At 37.8% G+C, this 23775-nt stretch overlaps 2 protein-coding genes across 4 annotated transcripts in view; both read right to left on the minus strand.

Annotated features, from left to right (window-relative positions):
- Nucleotides 1-362: 362 nt before the first annotated feature.
- LOC122670040 (BTB/POZ domain-containing protein At5g48800-like) lies at nucleotides 363-11931 on the minus strand. Of its 2 annotated transcripts, XM_043866983.1 has the most exons (4): nucleotides 11557-11931; nucleotides 9650-9716; nucleotides 7506-8684; nucleotides 363-1157 (listed from the first exon to the last, which is right to left on the minus strand). In XM_043866983.1, exons 1-4 carry the CDS (start codon nucleotides 11628-11630, stop codon nucleotides 642-644), a joined length of 1836 nt encoding a protein of 611 aa, XP_043722918.1. In that variant the 5' UTR covers nucleotides 11631-11931; the 3' UTR covers nucleotides 363-641. The 2 variants fall into 2 exon arrangements, with proteins under 2 accessions (XP_043722918.1, XP_043722919.1); XM_043866984.1 differs by lacking the exon at nucleotides 9650-9716 and having other exon boundaries at nucleotides 11557-11930.
- Nucleotides 11932-18395: 6464 nt separating this feature from the next.
- Nucleotides 18396-23775, minus strand: part of LOC122670124 (protein ALWAYS EARLY 2-like) — a 71144-nt gene continuing 65764 nt past the window's right edge. For both annotated transcript variants that reach the window (XM_043867091.1, XM_043867090.1), the window contains 6 exons: nucleotides 22645-22881; nucleotides 21709-21870; nucleotides 21019-21162; nucleotides 20686-20904; nucleotides 19422-19724; nucleotides 18396-18697 (listed from right to left, as the gene is read on the minus strand). In XM_043867091.1, coding sequence (XP_043723026.1) covers nucleotides 18533-18697; nucleotides 19422-19724; nucleotides 20686-20904; nucleotides 21019-21162; nucleotides 21709-21870; nucleotides 22645-22881 — 1230 coding nt within the window. In that variant the 3' untranslated portion in view covers nucleotides 18396-18532. The remainder of the gene's footprint in view (nucleotides 18698-19421; nucleotides 19725-20685; nucleotides 20905-21018; nucleotides 21163-21708; nucleotides 21871-22644; nucleotides 22882-23775) is intronic.

Here is a 23775-nt window from a genome sequence, read left to right on the forward strand (position 1 = left end):
ATTGGCCTGATTTTAATATGGTTTAAATGGGTGAATTATTTCTACTATTACAGCCACAACTGCAGATAAACTGCTTGCACTCATAATAGACCACACCAGAGAACAAATAATTACAATGTGCTAAATATGTAAGTCTGTCTACAAACCTGAGCAATTGTCATCATGAGAATTTCATAATCAATGAGAATGGAATTGCAAGGAAATACATTATTTTCTCCGCCGGCAAGAGCTGAAGTAGTTTTTCTTTCTTAATTGCTTTTCGTTTCTGCACTTGATTTGAGCATTTTGTTTGGTGCTTATCATTTTATACTGAGATTTTTTCACAAAAAATTAGTAATAGTAAAAAGATTCTAACAGAACAATGCGGAAAATCTGTACGTTGATATAATTTGAACATTCAATCACTTATGATGGCTATACATTCATACTTTCTGCATGTCTGGAAAAAGATTTTTCATCATGAAAAAGGATTTTAGAGATGCACCCATGAAAAACCATCACTTTCAGAAACAAGCCCCAACTGGTTTCTAGCTAAAGGCACCACCGCATAAACAAGGTGGATAGAGGTAAAAAGGTCAATGTGAATATGGCAGAAAGAGAGGAAGGTTCCAAATAAGTAGTTTCTTTCCTAAGAAGCCTGCTCATGTTCTCCCAACTCTCGAGTCTGTTCTTTGTGAATACTTTGAGGGAGAACTTGATGACCTGGATGAACTATGTCCGAACAGATTCAGCTTGCTGATCTTCTTTGAGAAAGAGGTCATAAACTTGGTAGAGTTAGATCTCTCCATGTTCTTTTTCATAAAAATGTGTTCCTTCTCCAGATCATTCAGTCTCATCCGTAATCGAGCAAGTTCCAGTTTCAACTCTCGGTTCTCTCCTCTTAGTGATGCATAATTGTCTCGGGGTGACATTGTTGCACTGAGTGCACCACTGCTGATCCGCCATGACTGGTGCATTGGTTTATGGTCGTCATCTGGATAAGAGCAGCATAAAGAATTCCGGAGCCTTACCTGCTCAAAATAAAGCACTTGGACAATTGATTGGAGTGGGAGACGGTCATTTTGTGCCGCATGTGCACCTGCTTCTTGCGAGAGCTTTTGGAAATCAATCAGTTTGCAGAGCTTCTTTTTCTCCAAATCTGATAAACCCTGATGAGCCTGAAATACAAGTTCATAAAGTGATTAGTATTTGTAGAAAATGAAAGGAAAAGATAGAGACCAATCTTAAGATTAATCATGTAGAAATTTGAAAATTAATTAAGGATAACAAGTGGCTTCTACAGACTGACAGGTCAGTATACAATAGAAAATTGGCATGTCGACCGGGGAAAAACAGAAGAAGAAAGGATCAGATGCCACCATTTTACCCCAGAGACTTGTGGAAATTCTCACAGTTGAAAGAACTAGCAACAAAGCTTAAATTTGTTGGGATGGGGTATGATGTATTCTATCCGATGTCTAATCACCTGGAATGTACCATACACCAGGAATGTTCCACACCTTACTAAAATTGGGGATAGTAAGGTACATACCCAATTAGAGGATTACAGGAGCCCCCCCTCCCACCCCAAAGCAGAAAAGGGAATCTTACAGAGAATCTGTATCAAGAAACCCCAAGCTTTGAAACCCTATTTTCCCAGGGTTATTTGGGGATACTCATTTCCATTGATGACTTGATTATAGTGCTAAAACATATGAATCATTCCCCCCCCCCCCCCTTTTGGTAGTGTAAGAATATCAAAGCTTAGAAAATCATCAATGAAGAAGAAGAAGAACTAAAGAGAGGAGAAAACTGAGAGAGGTCAAGGAATAGAACACGATAGAGTGAAATTAATTCTATCATGGACTGGCCCTCCTTTATATTAACTAGCGATCAACTCTTAGTTGGAATCCTACTAAGAGTTGAAGCCTGATTACAATAAAAGAGGATAAACACATAAGTCTAATTGCAATAGAAAATATAAAGAGACAAAACAAACTAAACTCTATCCCATGGTACATTGTCCATGGAACACCCATGGACCATAAGCTATGAGACACACTTTAACACTCCCCTCAAGCTGGTATATATATCTCTCATGCTCAGCTTGGAACAACCACTAAGAAACGCAATGCCTTAGTGAATTGAAATCAGCCTTGGCATAACTTCATTCCTCACAAAATGATAGTTGACCTCAATATTCTTAGCCCTCTCATGGAAAACTGGATTACTGGCAGTATAAATCACAACTTGATTATCACAATACTTCATTATAGGTTTAGCAATTGAGAACCCCAACTCTTGAATGAGACATTTCAACCCCATCAGTTCCACTACAGTTTGTCTCATAGCTCTATACTTTTCTCTGCACTCGACCGAGCCACAATAGTCTGCTTCTTACTGTTGCAAGCTAAAAGATTACCACCAACAAACGTGCAATATCTAGTAATAGGCCTGCGATAAATATCGGGACGAGAAACAGTCAAATAAATAAGTTTCCCAACCGGCCTATTGTACTGATGTTTATCTAAAAAATCTTTGTCATCGCATGCCCCAAGATTCAGATTAGGATCCATTGGATTAGCAACAGGCTTACAACCCAACATGGCAGCCTCAGCCAGAAGATCAAGCACATACTTCATCTGAAACAAGTTGACACCCTTCTTGCAACGAACAACTTCAATTCCCAAGAAGTACCTGAGCATCCCTAAGTCGATCTGAAAATGCCGGTGTAGATACACAGTAACATCTTCAATGCCAGAAAAGTCATTACCAGAAATGATATTATCATTAACGTACACAACAAGGATGAAAACCTTAGCCCCATGATGACGAACAAATATACAGTGATCAGAGAAGCATTGAGTGAACCCATAACTACCAATAACTTTACTGAACAAATCAAACCAGGCACGAAGACACTGTTTTAGTCCATAAATAGCCTTGTGAATACGACATACTTTGGATGCATTCTCCCCCTGAGTAACATTCCAGGAGGTTGCTCCATATATACATCTTCATCAAGATTACCACAAAGAAAGAAATTTTTTTTAATATCTAGCTGAAACAAAAGGCCAATCAAGATTCATAGCCAAGGAAATAAGAATATAGACGACCCACTGGAGAGAAATTTTCAAAATAGTTAAAGCCAGAGGTCTGAATTTATCCTTTGGTAATCAAGCGAGCTTTCAGCCACTCAACTGAACCATTTGGTAGGTATTTAACAGTGTACACCCAACGACACCGCACAAGCTCCTTTCTTAGGGGAAGTCAGTAAGAGAACATGTTTGACGGTCCAGCAAGGCATCCATTTCTACATTCATAGCATTTTTCCAACCAGGATGTGACAATGCTTCCTGGTACTTAGTAGGCACATGATAAACAATATAGACTTTTGAGTACAAGTTTGAGTATCTTTACAGAGAGAAACCGGCAAGTCAGGAGAGGAAGAACCCCCAGAAAAGTCTCTGATGAAGTAGAGGGCAATAACAAAGGATCAACAAGGACCGTTGTAGTCGACTTGGGACGATGCTTGTAAACCTGCAATTGCTTAGGCAGAGAACTAGTAGTGGGAGAGTCAATAAAAGGAATACGTGTAGGAATAGGTGGAGGAATAAGTAAATCAACATCCATCTGATGAATCTCAAGAGAGAAATATGGTGTAGTTTAAAAAAAAAGTAACTGTAGCACTGACAAAGTGCTGTCGCATAAGAGGATCATAACATTGATAACCTTTTTGAGTGCGAACATATCCAAGAAACACACACTTGGTAGCACGCGGGGATAATTTAGCAATAACAGGGTAAAGGTTGTGAACAAAACATGTACAATCAAACACCCGTGGAGGTAAACCAAATAGAGAAGATTTGGGAAAAACCAAAGAGAAGGGAGATAGGTTATCAAAAATAATAGATGGTATGCAATTTATCAAATAACAAACAATAAGAGACCACATTACTTCAGAAATACTTGGGAACATGCATATGAAACATTAGAACAGGTGAACTCTAGAAAGTGTCAGTTTTTTTGCTCAGCCACACTATTATGTTGGGTAGTGTAAGTGCAACTAGTTTGATTTATCATGCCATGATGAAAACAAAAGTCAGATATTTCACGTTGGGTATATTCTAAAGCATTATCAGAATGAAAAAATTTAATTGACACACCAAACTATGTCTTTATATCAGAATAGAACTGTTTAAAGATAGATAAAAATTCAAAAAGATCCTTTAACAGATATAACAATATCATCTGAGAATGATCGTCTACAAAGGTAACAAAATAGACAAAACCTAATTGACTCTTATCATGACACGGAACTCATCTATCAAAGTGAACTAAGGAAAACAAAGAAGAACTGTGTGGAACATCACGAGATGGGAATGAGGTACGGTGATGCTTTCCGAGCTTACGTGCTTCATACTCAAGGAAAAAGATATTCTTGCAATTGGGAACCATTTGTTGGAGTTTGGAAAGAGTAAGATGTCCCAACCGGTAATGCCACTGAAGAGGAGAGGACACACTAGAGGTAGCAAAAGCAACTGTAGGAGTGGTGTTGTCAAAGTAATAGACCATCTTTCTCACACCCTCCACCAATCATCTTCCTTGTCTGGAGATCCTGAAAAACACAAGTAGGATAAAAGGTTACTGAACAATTTAATGATTTCGTCAATTGAGTAACAGAAAGAAGATTTAAGGGTAAGTTAAGAAATACGAACATGAAGAACAAATTTAAAATAGGAAAAAAAGGTAAAGAGATACAATTAGAAGCAGACACCTGAGTAGAAGAGCCATTAGCGAGTATGACTCTAGAAAGGTGATTAATTTTCTAAAAGGAAGAAAAGACATTGGACTTACTAGTCATATGAGAGGTGGCACCAGAGTCAACGAGCCATGGCGTGGAGGAAGAGGAGGTAAGAAATGCACCAGTACCTAAGTGAGCTATGGTAGTAGTAGATGTAAATGTCTCAATTTTCCGATTTCGTTCTCGTAATTGATTTAGTTCATCTGTTAATGGATATACATGCTGACTACCTCCAGAAGGTGCAAGGTTGGCATCAGAAGGAGATACTGTTGTAGAAATTTGATAAGAAGTAATAGTATTAGTAGATAGTTGTTGAGCCCACTTTGGCTTATCATACTTGCCCAAAATATATCGACAATATGATTCATCTTCCCACAATGTGTACACTATAGCGTGGTTTGTTCCGGTGGTTATTCTTTGTCTCCACCACCACGGCCTCGGCCTCCCCATGAACCGCGACCTCTTCCAAGAAAAGCAGTCACACGGATATGACCTCCATTGTTTGAAATATGAGCTGAATTATCCTTGGAGTACGTCGAGTCAGATTTAATGAAAGAGGGAGACACAATATGTTGAATTCGACAGAAAGCCTCATTAATGGATGGTATCTTCTTGCTTGCAAGTATTTGGCTTTTGATGGGTTGAAGATCAAAGTCTAAACCAAATAGAAATTTAGCAACTAAGAATTCAACACGTTGAGACTTCAAGACTTCAATATCAGTAGACATAGGAAAATAAACGTTGAGTTCCTCCCACATGCCCTTTAAAGAAAAGCAGTAGTCACCAACTGATTTTCCATTTTGCCTAAGGGAGAAAAATTTCTCCTATAAATCAATTACTCTGGACATGTTTTTATCTTGAGAAAACTCACTTTGAGATCATCCTAGACACCCTTGGCTGTGGTATGAAACATGACATTGGCAGCCACAAAGGGCTCTATACTATTCCGCAGCAAACAAAGTACTGTGGCGTTGTCCGTTGTCCATTCAAGATACTCAGTAGTAGTCAGAGCAGGTGGTGGCTTAGTCAAATAGTCAATTTTCCGCTTGACAGCAATATAGACTCAAACAGCCTGTGCCCAGAGTAAATAATTCGATGCACCACTGAGTTTAATAGACATGAATTAGATATGGATAGAGTCCACGGGGGGTTTTGAATCACCCATAATGTAGATATGATAATAACCAATTCAAGTGAAGATAGTAGAGCAACAGTATGGGAAACCAGAAAATCAGAATCTTTAGATTTAATACCAGAATCTTGGATCAGCTTGATATTAAGGTCGAAGGACCTTATGAAGAAGCCCAACAAATCCCCAAATTATCACGAGCCTGATGGTCAGATTAAAAGTAATTTCAGAATTCAGTTCTGTCAGAAATATTTGAACTGAATTCAGGAGATTTTATCCCACAGAGAAACAGTATTTGGATCAGCTTGATATTAAGGTCAAAGGGCCTAATGATGAGGGCCAATAATGCCCTAAAGTCTCACTTGAATCGGAAGGCCAGATTAAAAGTAATTGCAGATTTCGATTCTGCAACAATCCATTCCAAAACAGGATATCACCAAGAGGGAACTCCAGTAAACTTCAGTAATTAACAGTGGTTGGATCAGCCTCAAAACAGCAGAGAAGTACCTTAACAGTAGGGCTATTAATGCTCTGAAATCTCAGATCCAATAGATGACCAGATGAGGATTAATAGAAGATATTGATTCTGTCAGAAAAGAGCCATAAACAGAGTACCACAGGGGAAAAAACTGCCACCATTCTGCATAAAATTCGATGAAATAACTCCACAGAATAATTGTAGTACATAATCTTCTTCATGTAGATAGCATATTAAAGGGAAACCCTAGTTTCTTTTCATGTAATCAACAACTAGGGTTTCATAACGTAGATAGGGCAGCATAGGGTGCTGCAAACCAAGGGGGAAGATCCTTTTTGGACAACCAAAACAGAATTGAATCCAAGAGAAGGTGAGAGTAACAAAGCTCTGATACCATGCAAGAATATCAAATCTTAGAAAACAAGCAATGGAGGGAGGAATAAGAAGAACTGAAGAGAGGAGAAAACCGAGAGAGGGAGAGGAATAGAACACGATAGAATGAAATTACTTCTATCATGGACTGGCCTCCTTTATATTAACTAGCAATCAACTCTTAGTAGAATATCTTAGAAAACAAGCAATGGAGGGAGGAATAAGAAGAACTGAAGAGAGAGAAAACCGAGAGAGGAGAGAATAGAACACGATAGAATGAAATTACTTATCATGGACTGGCCCTCCTTTATATTAACTAGCAATCAACTCTTAGTAGGAATCCTACTAAGAGTCCAAGTCTGATTACAATAAAAGAGGAAATGACTAGTCTAATTACAATAAACATCCAAGTCTAAATACAATAGGAAATGACTAGAAGACAAAAGAGACATAACAAACTAAATTCTATCCCATGGAACACTCATGGACCATAACCCACGATATATACTTTAACATGAACGGAAATCACATTAAACAGAAGCAACAAAAAACTACAGTGCTTCACAATTGTACAGAGACCATGTGAATCTTACTTCTGTCCACAGTTTATTATGGTTCACATACTTCATGTAAGGTAAAATTGAGCTCTCTCTCTCTCTATTGTTGTTTGTGCATTTGAATTCATAAAAATAAATTACGGTTCAAATTTTAACTTAATATAGAAAGACAAAAGAGGTGCTTACCTTGAGAAAAATGTCAATTGCTCGGTAAAGACCATCATGGATAGTGCGCGCATGTGCTGGTAGAGACTCTGCAATGGCCATGAACTTGGTGAGCATAAGATTTGCATCAGCAGCAATTTCAGCAAGGTAATTGTCCATGAGTTTTGCAACTTTGAGCAACGCAGTTTGAGAGGGTGAGTGAAGGCCATCAGATTCATAAGCAGATTCATCTTCCATATCATCCTCACTGTAATCATGTTGAGAGAAGTTTACTAAGATTCTGTGAACTGTGTCAACATCAAATAAAGTGTCACCAGCATGTCGGAAAGATGGAATCAGAAGATCATCAAGCGTAGCTATTTCCAGTTGTGACCCAATCCTCCTCTCAAGATCAAGCCTGCAAGCCACTGTGCAATCAAGCATTACTGCCGTTCGTAAAAGCCCAAAAAGAAAACCAACCGGGACAGCAAGTTTTTCTACAGGCAACAGGCTGACAATCGTCTCAACCATGAGTCTTTGCTCATGGCCAACAGAATCGGCAACCAAATCAACTTTTGGCTGGGTGGATGCATTCCACAAGCTGGGTTTCTTTGTCAAAAACTTTTGGGCATAATTTATAAGTGACAGACTAATGCTCTCAGGACGGACCCCTCGACACCTCATTGCTGCTATGACTCTCTGATACAAGTCAATACGAAGAACAGACAGATCTTCAATCCACCAGTCTCCTTCACATTTGCTGGCCTGCTTGTTCATGTGCAGCCTCCCTGAGCTGCTATACTCTAAGCGTGAGAAGCTAGAGGCTATCTGCTCTGCACATGCCTTGGAAGCTATAGAATCAGTACATCTGCAAACTATTTTCAGCTCATCAGCGAGAGGGAGCAGATTCTCACATTGTTGCAATACTTCAACACACATTTCAAGGTTCTTGCATACAACAGTATCTAGATATGCTTCAGAACGGCAACTAAGGTTGTCTTTTGCATATTCCTCAATCATTTCCAGGTAATCAGAAACACAACACAGTTGAGCAACAATTGAGGATGTAATCTCAAAGTTAATGCCATAGCAAAACTTTGCAGCCAACTCAAATGAATCAGCTCCACCAGGTAAGTTAACGAGCTCTATCCTTGAAATATCAGAATCTCTATGTTCTGCAACCAGCTTTCGGATTCGTCCACTTCTAGACACCAGAGGAAACTGCATTTTCCAAATTAAAATGATCAGAATCCTGTGCAACATTAAATATGCATTTCATTCAAAAGAAGCAACCCAAAACCGGCAGAGAACTATCTTTGGTAGAGATTTGAAGCCAGATGCAGCATATCTTCAAATGGATTAAAATGATAGCTTAAGGGAGACATGCCAACAAGGATAGCATTTGGTCATGGCATTTTACTTGTTCACATGCATCGGTGCATCATACATCTCTGAGAATATCTGAAAAAAGAATTTATCTATGTTACTGTGGCAACAGTTTACGGCGTGGCTCAACATGGAAATATCATCTTTTCATAATTTGAACCAACTGTTTATTTCATTGTATAGACCTGGCCATACGATGGCTGCAACTTGAAGCCAATGTATTGTAAAGTCTACAGTAACTTCAAGTGGAGTTCTACCCAAAAAAAAAAAAAAATATTCAAGTGGAGATGAGGAAGAGTAATGAAAATAAAATAATATTTATAGAGATTCTAAACCATAATTGTCAAGCTGTTAAAGGGCATTAATCTGAAGTGTCAGGCAGTACAAGTGAGAATGATAATTAAATTAGCAAGGAACTCAGTCCATTCTCTAGAGTCCCAAGTACTAGGTACCTAACTATATCTTATTTGTTCCTGTATTCACAACTGTCAGCCATGCCTGACAATCACAACTAGACACAATAGTAGCTGAGACTTAAAATAGATAATGAAGCTGTTTTACTCGCACAACTCCCTATGCTCGGAGCAGAATCTGTTCAAGGGATAGCAATGGTGCTTCTATGATTTATTAACTCAGAAGAAAAATAAGATAATGATTATTTTATGAACAAACATTATGCTTTTAGATAACAAGTGCTGAAGTAGCACGTACAAAGATTCAAGATAGTTTCCCCACTTTCAGAATGGATTTCACAGGATGAGACAGCCATTAAAAAAAATTGAATAAGTGTAGAGATTTACCTTATGTAACGCAAATGTTCTTCCACTAACTTCTATAGTAAAATCACTAGGAACATCCGAAAAGATCCTGCAATGAATAATTAGCTAATTATTGACAGAAGAAAAAACTCAGAAAATTACTAACAATCTAATGAGTAGAAGCTCAAAACCAGAATTGTGTCACATGGTTCTGGTACAGAAGTAAGGAAGTGATTTTGGTGCAAAATGTGGAGTGAAAAAAAAAAAAGAACTGAAGAGCAGACACTAAGCATATAATGCGTGCAAAAATGTCATCCCAACGAAAGAATGCAGTACTTTAATAATTGCAACCTTAAGCAATCATAAAAATTAGGCATGATTCCCATGACATTCATGTTATCCTCATCTCCATTATCTACAATATTAGGAAATAAACTAATCCCACATTGTTAGAGTAATTAACTTACATTGTAGAATTTAATTATTGACAAAAGGAAAAAGAAAATAGCAAGTAACAGAAAACAAACTATATGGTTCACGGTAAATTATACCAACATGTTGGAAGAGGCACACTTGTTTATTAATAATATGACATTCATCTTGGCATCACTACTATTTACCATATTCAACTGGGAAGAAACAAGCAAACCACAAGCGAATGTTAGGATTGTAAGAGTCAAATGTTGTCAGTTTTAAATTCTCCAACGAGCAAAGAGAACTGCTGTTGACATCCCCAGGTTGCCTTCTGTTCTCCGAAAATTAATAGATATAGAATTTTTTTTAATAATAATAAAGATGCAACATAACCAGTTTGAGCTCTAGCTGCTACTAATGCATGGGTTGTGCACCTGCTGATAATGAATTGCACATGCCTTCTTGTGAGAGTATTTTTTTCCCTAAGGACACCAAAGTGAGGAAATGTTCTGTCAGAGAACAAGAAGAATGGATATGCTTTACGGTTTGGAAATAACATTATAAAAAACACCATGTTAGCATTGAGAAGATTATGATGAGGGGTTTGAAGTATATTGAAAGCTCTAAGGGGGAGGGGGGGGGGGGAGTAAATGCATGAATGCAAGATATGGTGAAAAAGGATGATATTAAAAGATATGGCTTAGATATGGCTTTAGATAGACTGTGATGAAGAAGATTGGTAGTGTCAAACAAATACAAACAGGTGTTGCTATGTTGATGATTATGACGATGAGAAATCAATTAATTCCCTGGTCATTGAGGTCAATCTAGTTTTCAGAAAATCTAAAAGGAATTAAGAAGAAAAAGAAAAAGAGCACGAGCATGTGCAGGCAGCACATAATAAACCATTATATCTAGATGGCTGTGGTTGTAAACTTTAATTTCTTATTCCGTATCTTCTTCTACTCCATCAGCTTCAAGGGATGGGGGTTGCTAAGAGATATAGCAGAAAGAGAACAGGGGGATCAAAGATGTTAGATTTTAAAGAAGGGAACCTAAATGCCTGTGACTCTATCAGACATCAACAATGTGAAGTTGAGATCCATGCAGGCAACCTGTCCTAGATGGCATATAGTAAAGATATTTACAGTCAACATTGAATAAAAAAGAATCAAGATATATACCACTTCACAAGCTTCTCCTCCTCCATTGCAAGCACAATTCATGGTTGTTTCTGCTACAATCAAATTAATACCGACCAAAATCCTATTTCTCAAGATGCATTAATTCTACTTACTTTAACTACTTATTCCTCCTATGTATAAGTAGAGACCACGAAAAAACCTTCCTCCTACAATGAAAATGTATTACAAGAAACCCACTGTAACCAACTCATCAAAAGACTCAAATGGACATCGGAATAAGACCCAGAACAAAAAACTTGAAACTACCCAGAAAAAAACACACAAACCCACAAAGCGAAGCGCATTAGCACCAATAACATGAAAGCAAAGAAAAACCCAGAGAGAACAAACCAGTCATTGCAAAGAAGCCTTGAGGATTTGGACAAGCAGAGCTGCTGCGGATGCTGCTTGTCCTTCCGGTCCATTGCGCAGAAGCCCAAGTAACAGTGAGGAAATGCAGAGAGAAGGGGAAAGATAGAGTGGAGTGAACAGGAGATTCAAGATGGAGTGAAAATTGAAACCCAGTTGTTGCTGTTGTTGTTGGTGACGGTGTCGGGCCATTTCCTGTCAAGCAAACAGTTGACGTGCAAGGGATGACCCCTATTGGTGGGTCATATAGAGCTTAAAGCTTTTGCTTTTGCTCTTCCCCTGGATTGTCTGAAGCCATTGCCCTACAACACGGCCTGTAAAGAGGAGCAAAAGCTGGGCTTGTTTACAGTTACACACTCAAGTCAAAACCCAAAGCTGGTTAGTGGTTACTAGGCAAGAACAAAAGAAAGCGGGAATGAGTAGTTATTACTTTAAAAAAGGGTAGCGGAAACATAACGGAAAAGCAGAGGAGGCACAACGGGAGAAAATTTCGGGTATTTGTGATAAAAGTCTAAAAAGAGACTGACCCTGTTTTTCAATGATTGCTTATGGATTGCTTATGGCATGGATCAGATCAAATCTTGACCCACCCAAATTTATGTATCTAGGGATTTTAGTCCTCTCTAATTCCTAAGAGTGTGAGTTCACATAAGTCAATGAGCTCAGACAGTTGAAATTGAACCCCGTAACCAAAATACATCGTCCTAAACCAACCAATCAAAATTGAGAAACAACCTCTCCACGCAACGAAGATAAGGCCCAGTTGCATAAATATTTGGTTCATGCCATGGTCTGTCTATCTGTCGATCGTAACAAACCGGGCAAGAACTCAACCTGGTTTTTCGACATGGGTGGGTTAATGGGTCGGTTAATAATGGGTAAGGAATTTAGTTCTATCTTAAGGATACTGTTTGGGTGGGGGTAACTATACCCCATATAATAATGTAATGAAGGTACAAATGAAATTGATAGGATATGATATCTTCCACTACCACATCCATTCCTTCATCTGCAAGGGGACAAAGTAATTTTCAAGGTCAAACATCTTGAATTTAAGACCATATAACTGGGGGGATGTGGGTCTTAGTGTCTTATGATGGATTTGCCCTAATAAGAGGCCCTACTTTAATAATACTCTTTGTCACATCTTGTAAGAAAACTTATGACCAGCTTTTCTATAGAAAAGAAATAAAAAAAGTGAAATTCCTTGATAATAATGTCAGGTATTGATTAATGAATAGGACAGTATGAACTTTAGGGAGGAAAAAAATTCCAGCAGATCAAAGATGAATTATTAGAAGGCAAAATAAAATATAAAGACCTTGTTATCACTTATCAGGGATTTTTAGTAATCAGTATCAGTGTTGGTATCAGATACAATATCTGTCTCAACCGATATTGATATGTATTGGCTTAGATCGATCTAGATTTGACGGTTTTATTTTTACTTTTCATTAAAACAGTTTTTTTTTTATATATTTTTACCCTTAATCCAATATTGATTCACATGGTCTGACCATATATGGGAAAATTATCTTCTCTAGTTTTCTGCCTGGCTCAGTTCCCTAGTTCTTCTAATAGGGGGTGGCGGATCCCATCCTGATAGAGTGTTTGGGAAGAGATAGGGTAGTCATTCCAATCCCCCCCCCCTTTTATAGGACCTGGGCCGAACAGAAAACTGGAGGTGATAAAGATCCCCATATTTACTGTTGTGGTAAGTCGTGACAGTTCAATCTATCACGAATATCTTTTGTCAATTAGGGATGGGACAAGGGTGAGAAAGTAAAGGTAGTTTGGTGGTAAGTTGTTAGTAGGTGAAGAAGGGTGTCAGATCCAAGGTACGAACTTCCCTAGACCTTATCATCGTTTGACCTTGAGCATAACTTTGTCTTTTGTTAATACTTTCTTCTGTTGCTGTCTTAAAAGGACATAAAAAAAGCATATAAGAAAAAATCTCTCTCTCTCTCTCTCTATATATATATAAAGGGTACAATAATGTTGCCAAATCCTCATGTATTTACAAATCTACCATTCAAAAGCCATCACCAAAGCATCAAGACAAGCCAAAAGCTCATCTTCCATCTTCTTTCTCTTTAGAGTCATAATATAAAAGTAAGCCTTGTGATATAATGAAAATTCTCTCGCATGACGTGTTGCTTTTTCAACTATCAGATGGACTATGCATTAGCTGTTAAGTAAACAATGCCCAAAATGACGATTTGTAGAAGAAAAACAAAAATAGAGAGAGCACACACAATGCATAACATAGAGATTTACGTGATTCACTTCTAAGATGGAAGCTACATCCATGACTGAGCAATAGAACAGGTTTTACTATTTTCTCTGAAAATGTTACAAACCCTCATAACCTTATCTCAAAGAGATAAGAACAATATATATAAGAAAACCCTAATCCTAGAAAGTACACAAATACCCTTAACCCAAAAAATGCCAAAAAACTTAAGTCAAATCAAAACATAACACATGACTCAAAAGTACTCATTTCGACGATCTCGACGAGCCCAACACAAATCCAACCTTTGGCGTGGAGCCTAGCCATTTTTCGGCATTCCGAGGTTGTTTCGAGGTCGAAGTGGCCCTCCGAAGGTCTCAACCGCATTTTTTGGACCAAATCGGGCTTCACCAACAACACTAGCTTAGCTGTGTGTGTATGTGTGTCTCTGTGAGAGAGAGAGAGAGAGAGAGAGAGAGAGAGGGGCAGAGGGCATGACCTTATGAGTGTCTGCACTCTCTTGGTAAAGCATCAATCAATTGAGCAAGCAGTTGTCTTCGATTATAGAAACATTAATATAAGTTTGAAAATTCGTTGATGGCATCTTGTCAATAACCTACACAATTTTTTTCAACCATTAAATTGGAACGAATCTTGTCCCTTTTTCTTTTTGGACAAAATTTGCCTTGACCATGTAGTGAAAGAAACCCACCATCCTAGGGTTTTAATATTTACGAATGATCAAACATCTCTCTTAGATTGCACGATACCCTATTGACACCGGCCAGTCAAACACACTGGTCAAGACCTTGAGGAAAACTTGATTCTTTCTTTCTTGGTCACCACATATTATGACAAATGCATTGTAACCATGATTCTCATTCAATCATGTGGAAAAGTGCGGTGGCAAATCCGATCTTTAGATATCTAGTGATTAATGGTCAGGATTATCTAATGTCCAATTTTGACTTCAAATTCAATCATTTCCTAATTCGTGTGTAAACGTCATATCTTCCCATGTATGTTCATGCACCCTCTCTCTAGTTTTGAAAATTTTATCAGTTTTGCCCTTTCATGGGAGGAGAAATTTTTAAGAATGTGTTTAATTAACATTGTTATCTGCATGGATGATGGAGAACCAATAAAAATCAAAGTTAGAATTATTTAGAGGGAGATAAAGATCGTGCCTAAATCTCATATCTATAAACCTTATTTACTTAATAAAATCATCCAATGCTTAAAGTTCTCACACCACACATAAGGATAGCTTTCAAGGATGAAGGCTATCAATCATATCACCGAAAGAATTTTTATGTAGGGGGGTTAATGATGGATTAACAAGTGGGATTTGAATGGAAGTCCCATCATCATAATCATGATTTGAGCTTAACAACAAAATTTAACATTTGACAATGGCAGCTTAGGAGAATTTTGCTTTATTAACTGCTCATTTTTCGTCTCTATATCTTTTATTTAACTATTTTGAGACAAAATGGCACTATATGGTATGGGTTCTTGAGGACTAGAAAGTGACTTTATCGAAGGGACAAGGTAAATAGGGTGTGGTGTTTGGCAAGAAAAAAAATGAAGTTTTAATTTGGTACAATAAAAATAAATTAAAATTGGATCTTGGAAGATACCACACCTAGCTCTTCAATTGGTAAATAGTTATAGATTATAAAATACCCACATAACAAATCAGTTAATGATGCAATTCATGATTCACCCAACAAGATTCCAAGCTTTAAGGGAGAATGGTAAATTTATAAGAAACAAAATATTAGAGGGTTACCTTACGGGATTTTGGTCCTTTGTAGTACGATAGGGAGTGTAGCGCATCATCTGACAGTCTACAGTGTTTACGCACGTAATCCAACATACAGATTGAGTGTTGGGTTGCGTGCCCAAACACTGTGGGCTGTTGGATGTGCGCTACACTCCCTATCACGCTACAAAGGAGCCCAATGCTACCCTAGGTGGATAAGGAGGGAAGAGATAGGATATGAATTATTATTTGAAGGCATGGGGTAGACTACGCATTAACATAAATTAAGGACACAATAGAATTAAAGATGAGAAAGAAGGGTATTTTTGGAAGAAGATAATACCTTAGGTTTGAATCTCACGATTGAGAAACAATTAGAGGTTGAGATTCCAGAGTTCACCCAAGCGAGGATAGAAGAGGGAGAAGACAAATCGCAGACCTATTGTGACCATAGTTAGTTATAATAGAAACGACAAAAAAGAAAAAAGAATCAAGTTTTCCTATGCCCACGGTGACATGGTCAAAGGAGAATCTCTTGACCAATGGGTTCGGATGGTGTCTATAGAATATAGGGGAATAATGGAAACATTATCGATCATTCGTAAAAATGGGGGTAGAGTATGGTTGTACGATTTCTTCACTGCATGGTGAACAAAAACTTTCCCAAAAAACTATTCAATGTATCATGTAAAACGTTTATATTCGAAAAACATAGGATTAAAAAAAAGGTAATAATATATGCGCAAAAAAAGACCCTTATTGTGATTCACAATATTGGGCCATAGTTATATTCCGATTAACTAAAGCTATATTAAGATGCCAATGAGATAAACCAGCAATTTTGTCCCAAGCAGTTAAAGTAACGCTTAAAGGCAGGGAGGGCTTCACATTGGTTCAATAATTCAGTGACTGTGGGTCCCATAAAGTTCATCTCATAGACATAAAACAAGGAAGGGTTCTCGTATTATATCACTCTTCATCAAAAGGATGACGTGACACGTTTGCTTACCCTACTGATTAGAAAGAAATTCATGATGACTGGTAGTAAGAGGCGGCGTGATGTGTGTTGGACTGCATGCCCAATCATTACGGGTCATCGAATGATGCACTACACACTGTATCGTGCTACAGAAAAACCAAATCCAGACGTAAGCCTTGTGGGATTCGGGTGGATTATCTAATCAATCAAAACAGTGGTATAGAATCCAATAGCAGGTGTAGCTACTAAGTCGGGAAGCAATAGCAATAGAACGAACCTTAGGAATGATTCCCTCATGGTTAGCTGTCAGAACAATTCGGCTAAGCATACATAAGTATGGTGCGAAGTTAGCTGTGCTTTGCCTTTGCTACGAGAAATGACATTGTGGTGCTGTACTTTCCACAAATTGAATTTGAATTGATTTACGAAGATCACATACAAACAAATGAATACAGCTCAAACAAAGACACGTGGTTGTAAAGTTTAGTATGATTTAGGTTCAATTTAAATGGGTTACATTTTATTCCATATGATTTGGTTCACACAAATGGTTTTCAGTCTAAAAACCAGAACTGAATCGAGTGAAATTTCATTTTGGTTCAATTTAGTTCGGTTTCAAACGGTTGATTTACACTTCGATTTTAAATTGACAATTACTTTAACCCTACATCGCAGGAGAAGAGGGTGGAGGTAAGTGGTGAAGAGAATTATTTTCAAGTAACTTTTTTTTTTTTTTTTTTTTTTTAAACCTCAAGAAAACACGTATTAAAAGCATTTAGAATGGGAGTCCAAACTTTTTTCGCCGCAGTTTTTAGAATGATTCGGTCTCTTGAAACAGCCGCTTTGCAAAGTATGGGTTAGGTTGCATATATTATGATCCTCCCTAGACCCTATAGTTGTAGGAGGCTAGGAGCCTCATGTACTGGGTACGCCATAATCTTATAGAATGATTGGGAATCTGCAGTACACATTTTTGCCTCACATGGTGCACATGGCCTATGCAGCCACCGCACGATGCAGCACTGCACCATGCAGTAACAGGAGGCAACAAAAATCCGAATTGAAGAGAGAAAGGGAGGGTATTGAAAGGCCACTGTAACTCTCACTAAATTTTAAATTCAGTCTCTAAAACTCCAATGGCAAATTACCTGCGTATAAATAATAGCAAAATTGAAACCTACTCAACTAGGAAACCAAAAAACTTAACTCAATCAATGAAACTATTCACTACATTACACAACTTTCTAAAATAAACAAAATAAAAGATTACAATATTATCTCCTATCAACCCCTTTAGGACCGAAAAACCAGTTCATCTTGGTTTGGGTTTCTAGATCAGATCATACCGGTCCAACCATAACATTGCTACTGCATCAATTGAAGTCGAATATCCTTCAAGAGGTTGGGCTGTTAGTATTGTTTCTGAAATTAAGAACTTTTAAGTCAAAAAATAATATTGAATTTCAATTGAAAAATGACAATGGTATATATAGTTTTTATTCCAATGCCATTATTGAACCATAATGTCAAGCATAAAAGTAATCCGAGTTACTAGCCTAACCCTGCATGAAATTCAAAATGACACCACTTCCTCTATTTCTTCCCCTATATTGCTCATTCATACACATAGTGAGCATAACTGTTACTGCTCATATTTAAATAAGATCATCACAGATGCCTTGCTTGGCTAAAACCTACCATGTACCGGTGAATAACAGAATCAGTACAAACAAATCTATTATATATTGACATATAAAAGTGCATAGGCTTAAAATATTTCATTAAGAAAACAAAGAAATGGAGGGGAGGGGAGCAACAACAATGATCACATTTAACATAATTTTAAAATGTGTTTTGTTTATCACTATTGAAGAACAAGAGACTAATACAGAAACAGAGATGAATGGAGAAGTTGAAATAACATATATTCACTTGCTAGTGTCAAATATTTACATGGACACTAGTGTTGGATGGATGGGGTCTATGTTGGTATAAGAGCTAATATCTGGTTCTTGACAATTCCCATGCACCGTTGTATCTCTCCATAAACATAAAGGTTCTGAGAACAAGAAGGTTTCAAGCTCTTAACAGCTGAATCCAGTATCTGGGCCACCTCAGCTGGTGGGTACTGTCGCTCTGTGCATGTCTGCATGACCACAGAAATGATAATTCAGGATTTGGAGATATAAATAACAAGCTCCAGAATATAAACATGTAAGATTCACTTAAAGAGATCTAACCCCGACCTCTTGCAACCAGAAAGCCTATCCTCACACTTATACTAACACACCAAAAGAGGGAAGAGGGAGGAGGTGGTATTTGTCAAAAATAACAACCCATACAATCACGTAGGTTTCTGTAAATGCTGCAGTTAAATCTTTGGCCTCCTGCTAATACTTTGTTTGGGACCTAAGAATTCAAATAAGCATGCGAAGCATTTAGTTTTTCTTGCATCAAACTTGCCTTCACATATTGGGGATTTCTGCCCCTGCAGACCTAATTTTTGACTAATCAAGTTGGATCTCAGTCTTCCACATTGATAATCAATTCAAAACTCAATTCCCAGAAGTTTCAACTCCACGAACCCAAACTCATGCAATGGAAGAGGATGATGTTTACATAAGTAGGTCTTCACTCTTCAAATAATGACATGGTGGGCCATTTACCCAAATCTATCTTGACACAATAAATTAAAATCATGTCCCCTCATGGTTCATGAATTCATAATTGGCCACAACCGCAAAACTGTACCAAGCAGACAAGCTTGAACTGCTTAGTTTAGCTATTTGATGTATGATGTATTACACATTCACGAAACAGTAAAATAGTTGAATATTCCATAACACAGAAATTCAACATCTCCAGTCTACCTGAATCATGAGCAAAGTAGCAATGCAAGAAGAGATAAGTTCCAAGGGTATGTGTGCAAAATTCAATACAGAACCACCATTCAACTTTGGACCAGATGGATGTACAACTGTCGTCGGCTCTGATGTGCAAGAAGTCGACAGATCCTGAGAACCCATCAAATTGTCATTGACTGCATCTGGAGAGGTAATAGATCTAGTTGCTGGTATGCCAGAATCAGCTCCAAAATGAAGATTATTTGCAGAATCTAAAGCCTCGTCAATCTTTGCAAAACCATTGTTGCCTTCCTTCAAAGAGAACATTGCCTGAATTTTAAAGGATTAGCAGTTCAGACTAGGAACACACTGAATTTGAGGAAAAAGATGAGTACCCACCACAACGGATGATTAGACCATTAAATCTACCTTCAAGTGATGAAAGAACACAGATCTAAAACCGTCAAAATAAATGGCACCATCTTGGATGATTCAGCCCAAATGAGCCGATTAGGTGATTCTAATACCCAAGCAATCACCTTCAAAACCCCCGCCCCTTAGGCTATGTTTGGATGCCAAGAAAAGAAAAAATTCAAAACAATATGAATTTGAGAGAGTGAGAGAGTGAGAGAGAGAGAGCATTGTGTCATCATGATTCTTGTTTTATTATGTTTTTTTCTTTACTTTTCTTGGCATTCAAACATAGCCTTAGTGAATAGACAACTAGACAAGAGGACTAGTGGTTAAAATGTTAAAATCATGTTCAATGATTTTCTAGCAAAAAGACCCCCCCCCCCCAACACCAATTTGGCTCTCCTCCAGCCGTGGCGGGAGCTGGAATGTCCAGCCCAGCAAAACAAGGGGGTTTTGGTCATTTCACAGGTGGGACCCAAGTGCCTCCCTCCCTGTTTTTGCTGGGCTGGACCCTCTAGCTCCCGCCACGGCTGGAGGAGAGCCAGATCCCCCCCCCCACACACACAAATGGACAACCAGACGAAAACACATAGACGACATGGAAGTGTGGAATATAAAGGCAGCAAAGACCCACCATTAAAAGACATGTTATGATAGTCTATTATTTTGTTAGCTGGAATCAGAGACAGAGAACTCTTAAGTACAACCATTAAGTTTCAAATTAATAATTGGTTTCAAGAATGACTAATCAAGTATCATATTTTAAACATTGGGTCTATGAAAAGAAAATAATGACCAACAGCTGATAAAACAGTCTTTGTCCATAAAACTGAAGTAACAAAGTCAAAAAACAGGCAGAACACAGAGGCCTTCGCACCTGAACAACTGTGTATACCATGGTCTTAGCTTTCAATCTTGAACTTTCAACAATTTCAGCAACAGGAGATCCTGATTCCGGAGAGAGAAATCCAGAATGATCAAAGGAGCCTGGTGGCCCATCAGGGCTGACTGAATTAGCAACTGACTTCATCAATGGAGACTGGGGATTTCTCGGGTAGGTATTTCGCTTCCTCAAGTAAAGCAGAGCAGAAGAAACCTGAACATAAGGACAATCACCTCAGTGTTGCTTGTGGCAACTGCAGTGGAGGAAACAGACAAAATTGACAAGTAAAAGTGCAAATCTGGATATGAGCTCAGGGAAGCTACATGCCTGGTCATTGGCTTCCTGTAGCTGTAAGAGTACCATGGCGTATTGCTTCTTAAAAGGCTCAAGATCCTTAATAAAGTTCTCCCCATCTTTCTGGTTTCCCTCTACTTCATCATTCATGTGTCTCAGCTCCAACACCAAAGCTTTCTGAAACGACAATGACATGTAATCTCATCTCTAGGACAGAGAAAGCCATCTGGTTTGTAACAAACTAAAATGACATCTAGACAACAACAACAACAACAAGCAGCTCAGCCTTATCCCAACTTAATGGGGTCGGCTACATGGATCCAAACAAATAAAGTAGGTAAAACTGAGGTTTGGACAAAATAAGGGAATGAAGAGATAGAAAAAGAGGGAAGGGAAATGAGATGAGAAGTGAAAATTGGGAAATGACAAATGAATGATGTGAAAACAAAAGAAAAGTGAAAGAAAAAAGTAAGAGGACAGAGGCACAGCCCAGCAGGTTAGGAGAATCTCAGCTAAATAGGGTCAGCTGAGGTCAGCTGAAGATTCCAATTAACACATTCAACCACCAAGCAAACAAGTGCACACGATGGAACTTTCTCGGTGTAAGTTTCAAATTCAAAAGTTAGTGACAAAAATTAAAAGGAAAAAAAAATCTAGATAGCTATTTACAAAATAAAATCTAATTATGGAAACAGTCAATCACATAGATGTAAGAAGTATAACCTTTTTATCAAGAGCACGAGTCAACTCATAAAGCGCTTGTATGTCAGCTTCCCTTGCTTGAATCTGTGCCAGAGTACAAGGCTGAGTATATGTTGCTTCTTGCGCATCAACAATATCACTAGCTGCAGCCTTAGCTTGTGAAATGCCATTGGCTGTGGCCACCTGATCAAAATAGTTTCAATCCAGACAACTCAGACAAGAACACGCATCACACAAAGTTTTGAATGGTCCAATTCAAAACCATCTTTGATGCTAACAAGATCCAAAAAATCATGAATACTATCTTGTTCATGTAAAATTTTTATCAGTGATCAAAATATGATCTGCCAACTACAACTGTTTGCAAAAGATGCTTGAATCATATAGTAGCATTCCTATGAAGCAACTAGCAAAGGCAACAACAACAGTTGGTGATGCCGATTACCGAATAACATTACAAGGTGTCTAGAGTTATATGGCACATCTGTTTTTAAAAGAAAGTGATTGATGGAAGTGCACAATACATAACACATGTACATAGAAGTTGGTGTCATAGAACAGGCAGTTGTTAATGAAAATGGCATGTAGTCATAGTTCATAACCAGAGATATATGAAAGATTGTCTAACTTAATCTAAAGCATGCATCTGACAAGTGAATACAACATGTTGTATCTCTCGTCATATGGAAACATATCACACATTCCAGGTAATCTATGAATTTCACCACAAGATCTTAAAATCTTAGGCAATCATTATATCCAAGGTAGTTTAAAAAGGAATTCTTAACACAATCAGTAATGTACGAAAGAGATTATTTATTCAGATGCTCCATTTCATTCACAAGATTTTAAGAAGTGGAGGGTGTGAGCTTCACTGCTTCATGAATATCGATAACTTGACATTATCCCTTTAACGTATAAAGCAATGTGCAAATTGGAAGTATTGGCTTCACTGACCTTTCCCTGCTTCAGTAAGGTGTTCATTGGAGAAGATGACGAAGAAATGCATGGAAGACCATTCAAATTCTCTAGCTCACTTGAGGCAAATTTCATGTAACCTCCCTCTTTACTGTCACTGGGTCGACTCAATTTATGCTCATTGAAGTTCTCACAGAACTTATCAAGTGTGACGCTCTGTTTCTGAAGAGCTTCAGGCATATTTTCTAATGGATTTGAAGGCATGCAATCAATATCCTGGGATGAGAAGAAAATTCAGTGTCGTTGCTAGAGAAGACAAAAGATTCTTCGGTCAACACTAAGTCAGTTCAGAGGGAGGGAAAACATCAATATTTACTACACCAGTTTGAACTATATATATTAAAAAAAAAATTATCTTCAAGGTGTTGTAGATGCAGAGCAAATTCAAAAACAAGGAACAACTTAATGAACACAAAATTTGATATAGAACATGCACATAGCATCACAGACGATAGATTGTTACATTGATTTGTAAAATTCATATGAACAGACATCAGCTGTTCTCATAAAAGGATACTGTAACAATGAAGAAAAATAACAACCAATCTGCACAAAAGCAGGAAGGAGAGGAAGAGAGAAGAAGAAGACATGATGGAGGATGAAGGAACTGAACCACAATAGATTCAGAATATCTATCGTGGTCCTCTCAACCTGTATATATAACAGAAAAAATACCATAGAAAGTTTGTTTAAATGAATGGAAGAGTTTAAACAGAATTTGATTGACAACAAATAAAAAGATGAGAGAAAATACACACCCCCAAAACAGAAAAAAGGCTTGTTTACGAAAACAAAACAAATATACAAAGACCAGAACAATAGACAATTCTAATATTGTTCTAAGCTTCAGGACTAGACACAGCTGACAATGTAAACCCCATCCCTATGGGTTCTCATATGACCCATAACCAGTGCCTATTATCAAGCATCTAAGTATACCAAATTCACAGAATATATTTTGAACTTCCCAAGTTGAGTAGTTGTAAACACTGGACAGTACTTTTGCCTTCTCCCATTTATGTAGTTATGGAACCAATTTGAGAAACTAGGTTTTGACTCAGATTGAATTGATAATTGAGGAAAGCAACTCTGAAGTGATTTTGGAGGCCA

Source organism: Telopea speciosissima, chromosome 7 (genome assembly GCF_018873765.1).
Source record: "Telopea speciosissima isolate NSW1024214 ecotype Mountain lineage chromosome 7, Tspe_v1, whole genome shotgun sequence".
NCBI classification, from domain to species: domain Eukaryota; kingdom Viridiplantae; phylum Streptophyta; class Magnoliopsida; order Proteales; family Proteaceae; genus Telopea; species Telopea speciosissima.

Bases quoted from the DNA above. Each gene is read 5' to 3' on its own strand.
- LOC122670040 (XM_043866983.1), bottom strand. From the start codon at position 11,630: ATGGACCGGAAGGACAAGCAGCATCCGCAGCAGCTCTGCTTGTCCAAA. The intron at 8,685-9,649 runs GTAAATCTCTAC...TGGAAAATGCAG, and splicing joins GAACATTTGCGTTACATAAG to TTTCCTCTGGTGTCTAGAAG. The intron at 1,158-7,505 runs GTAAGCACCTCT...CTTGTATTTCAG, and splicing joins CAATTGACATTTTTCTCAAG to GCTCATCAGGGTTTATCAGA.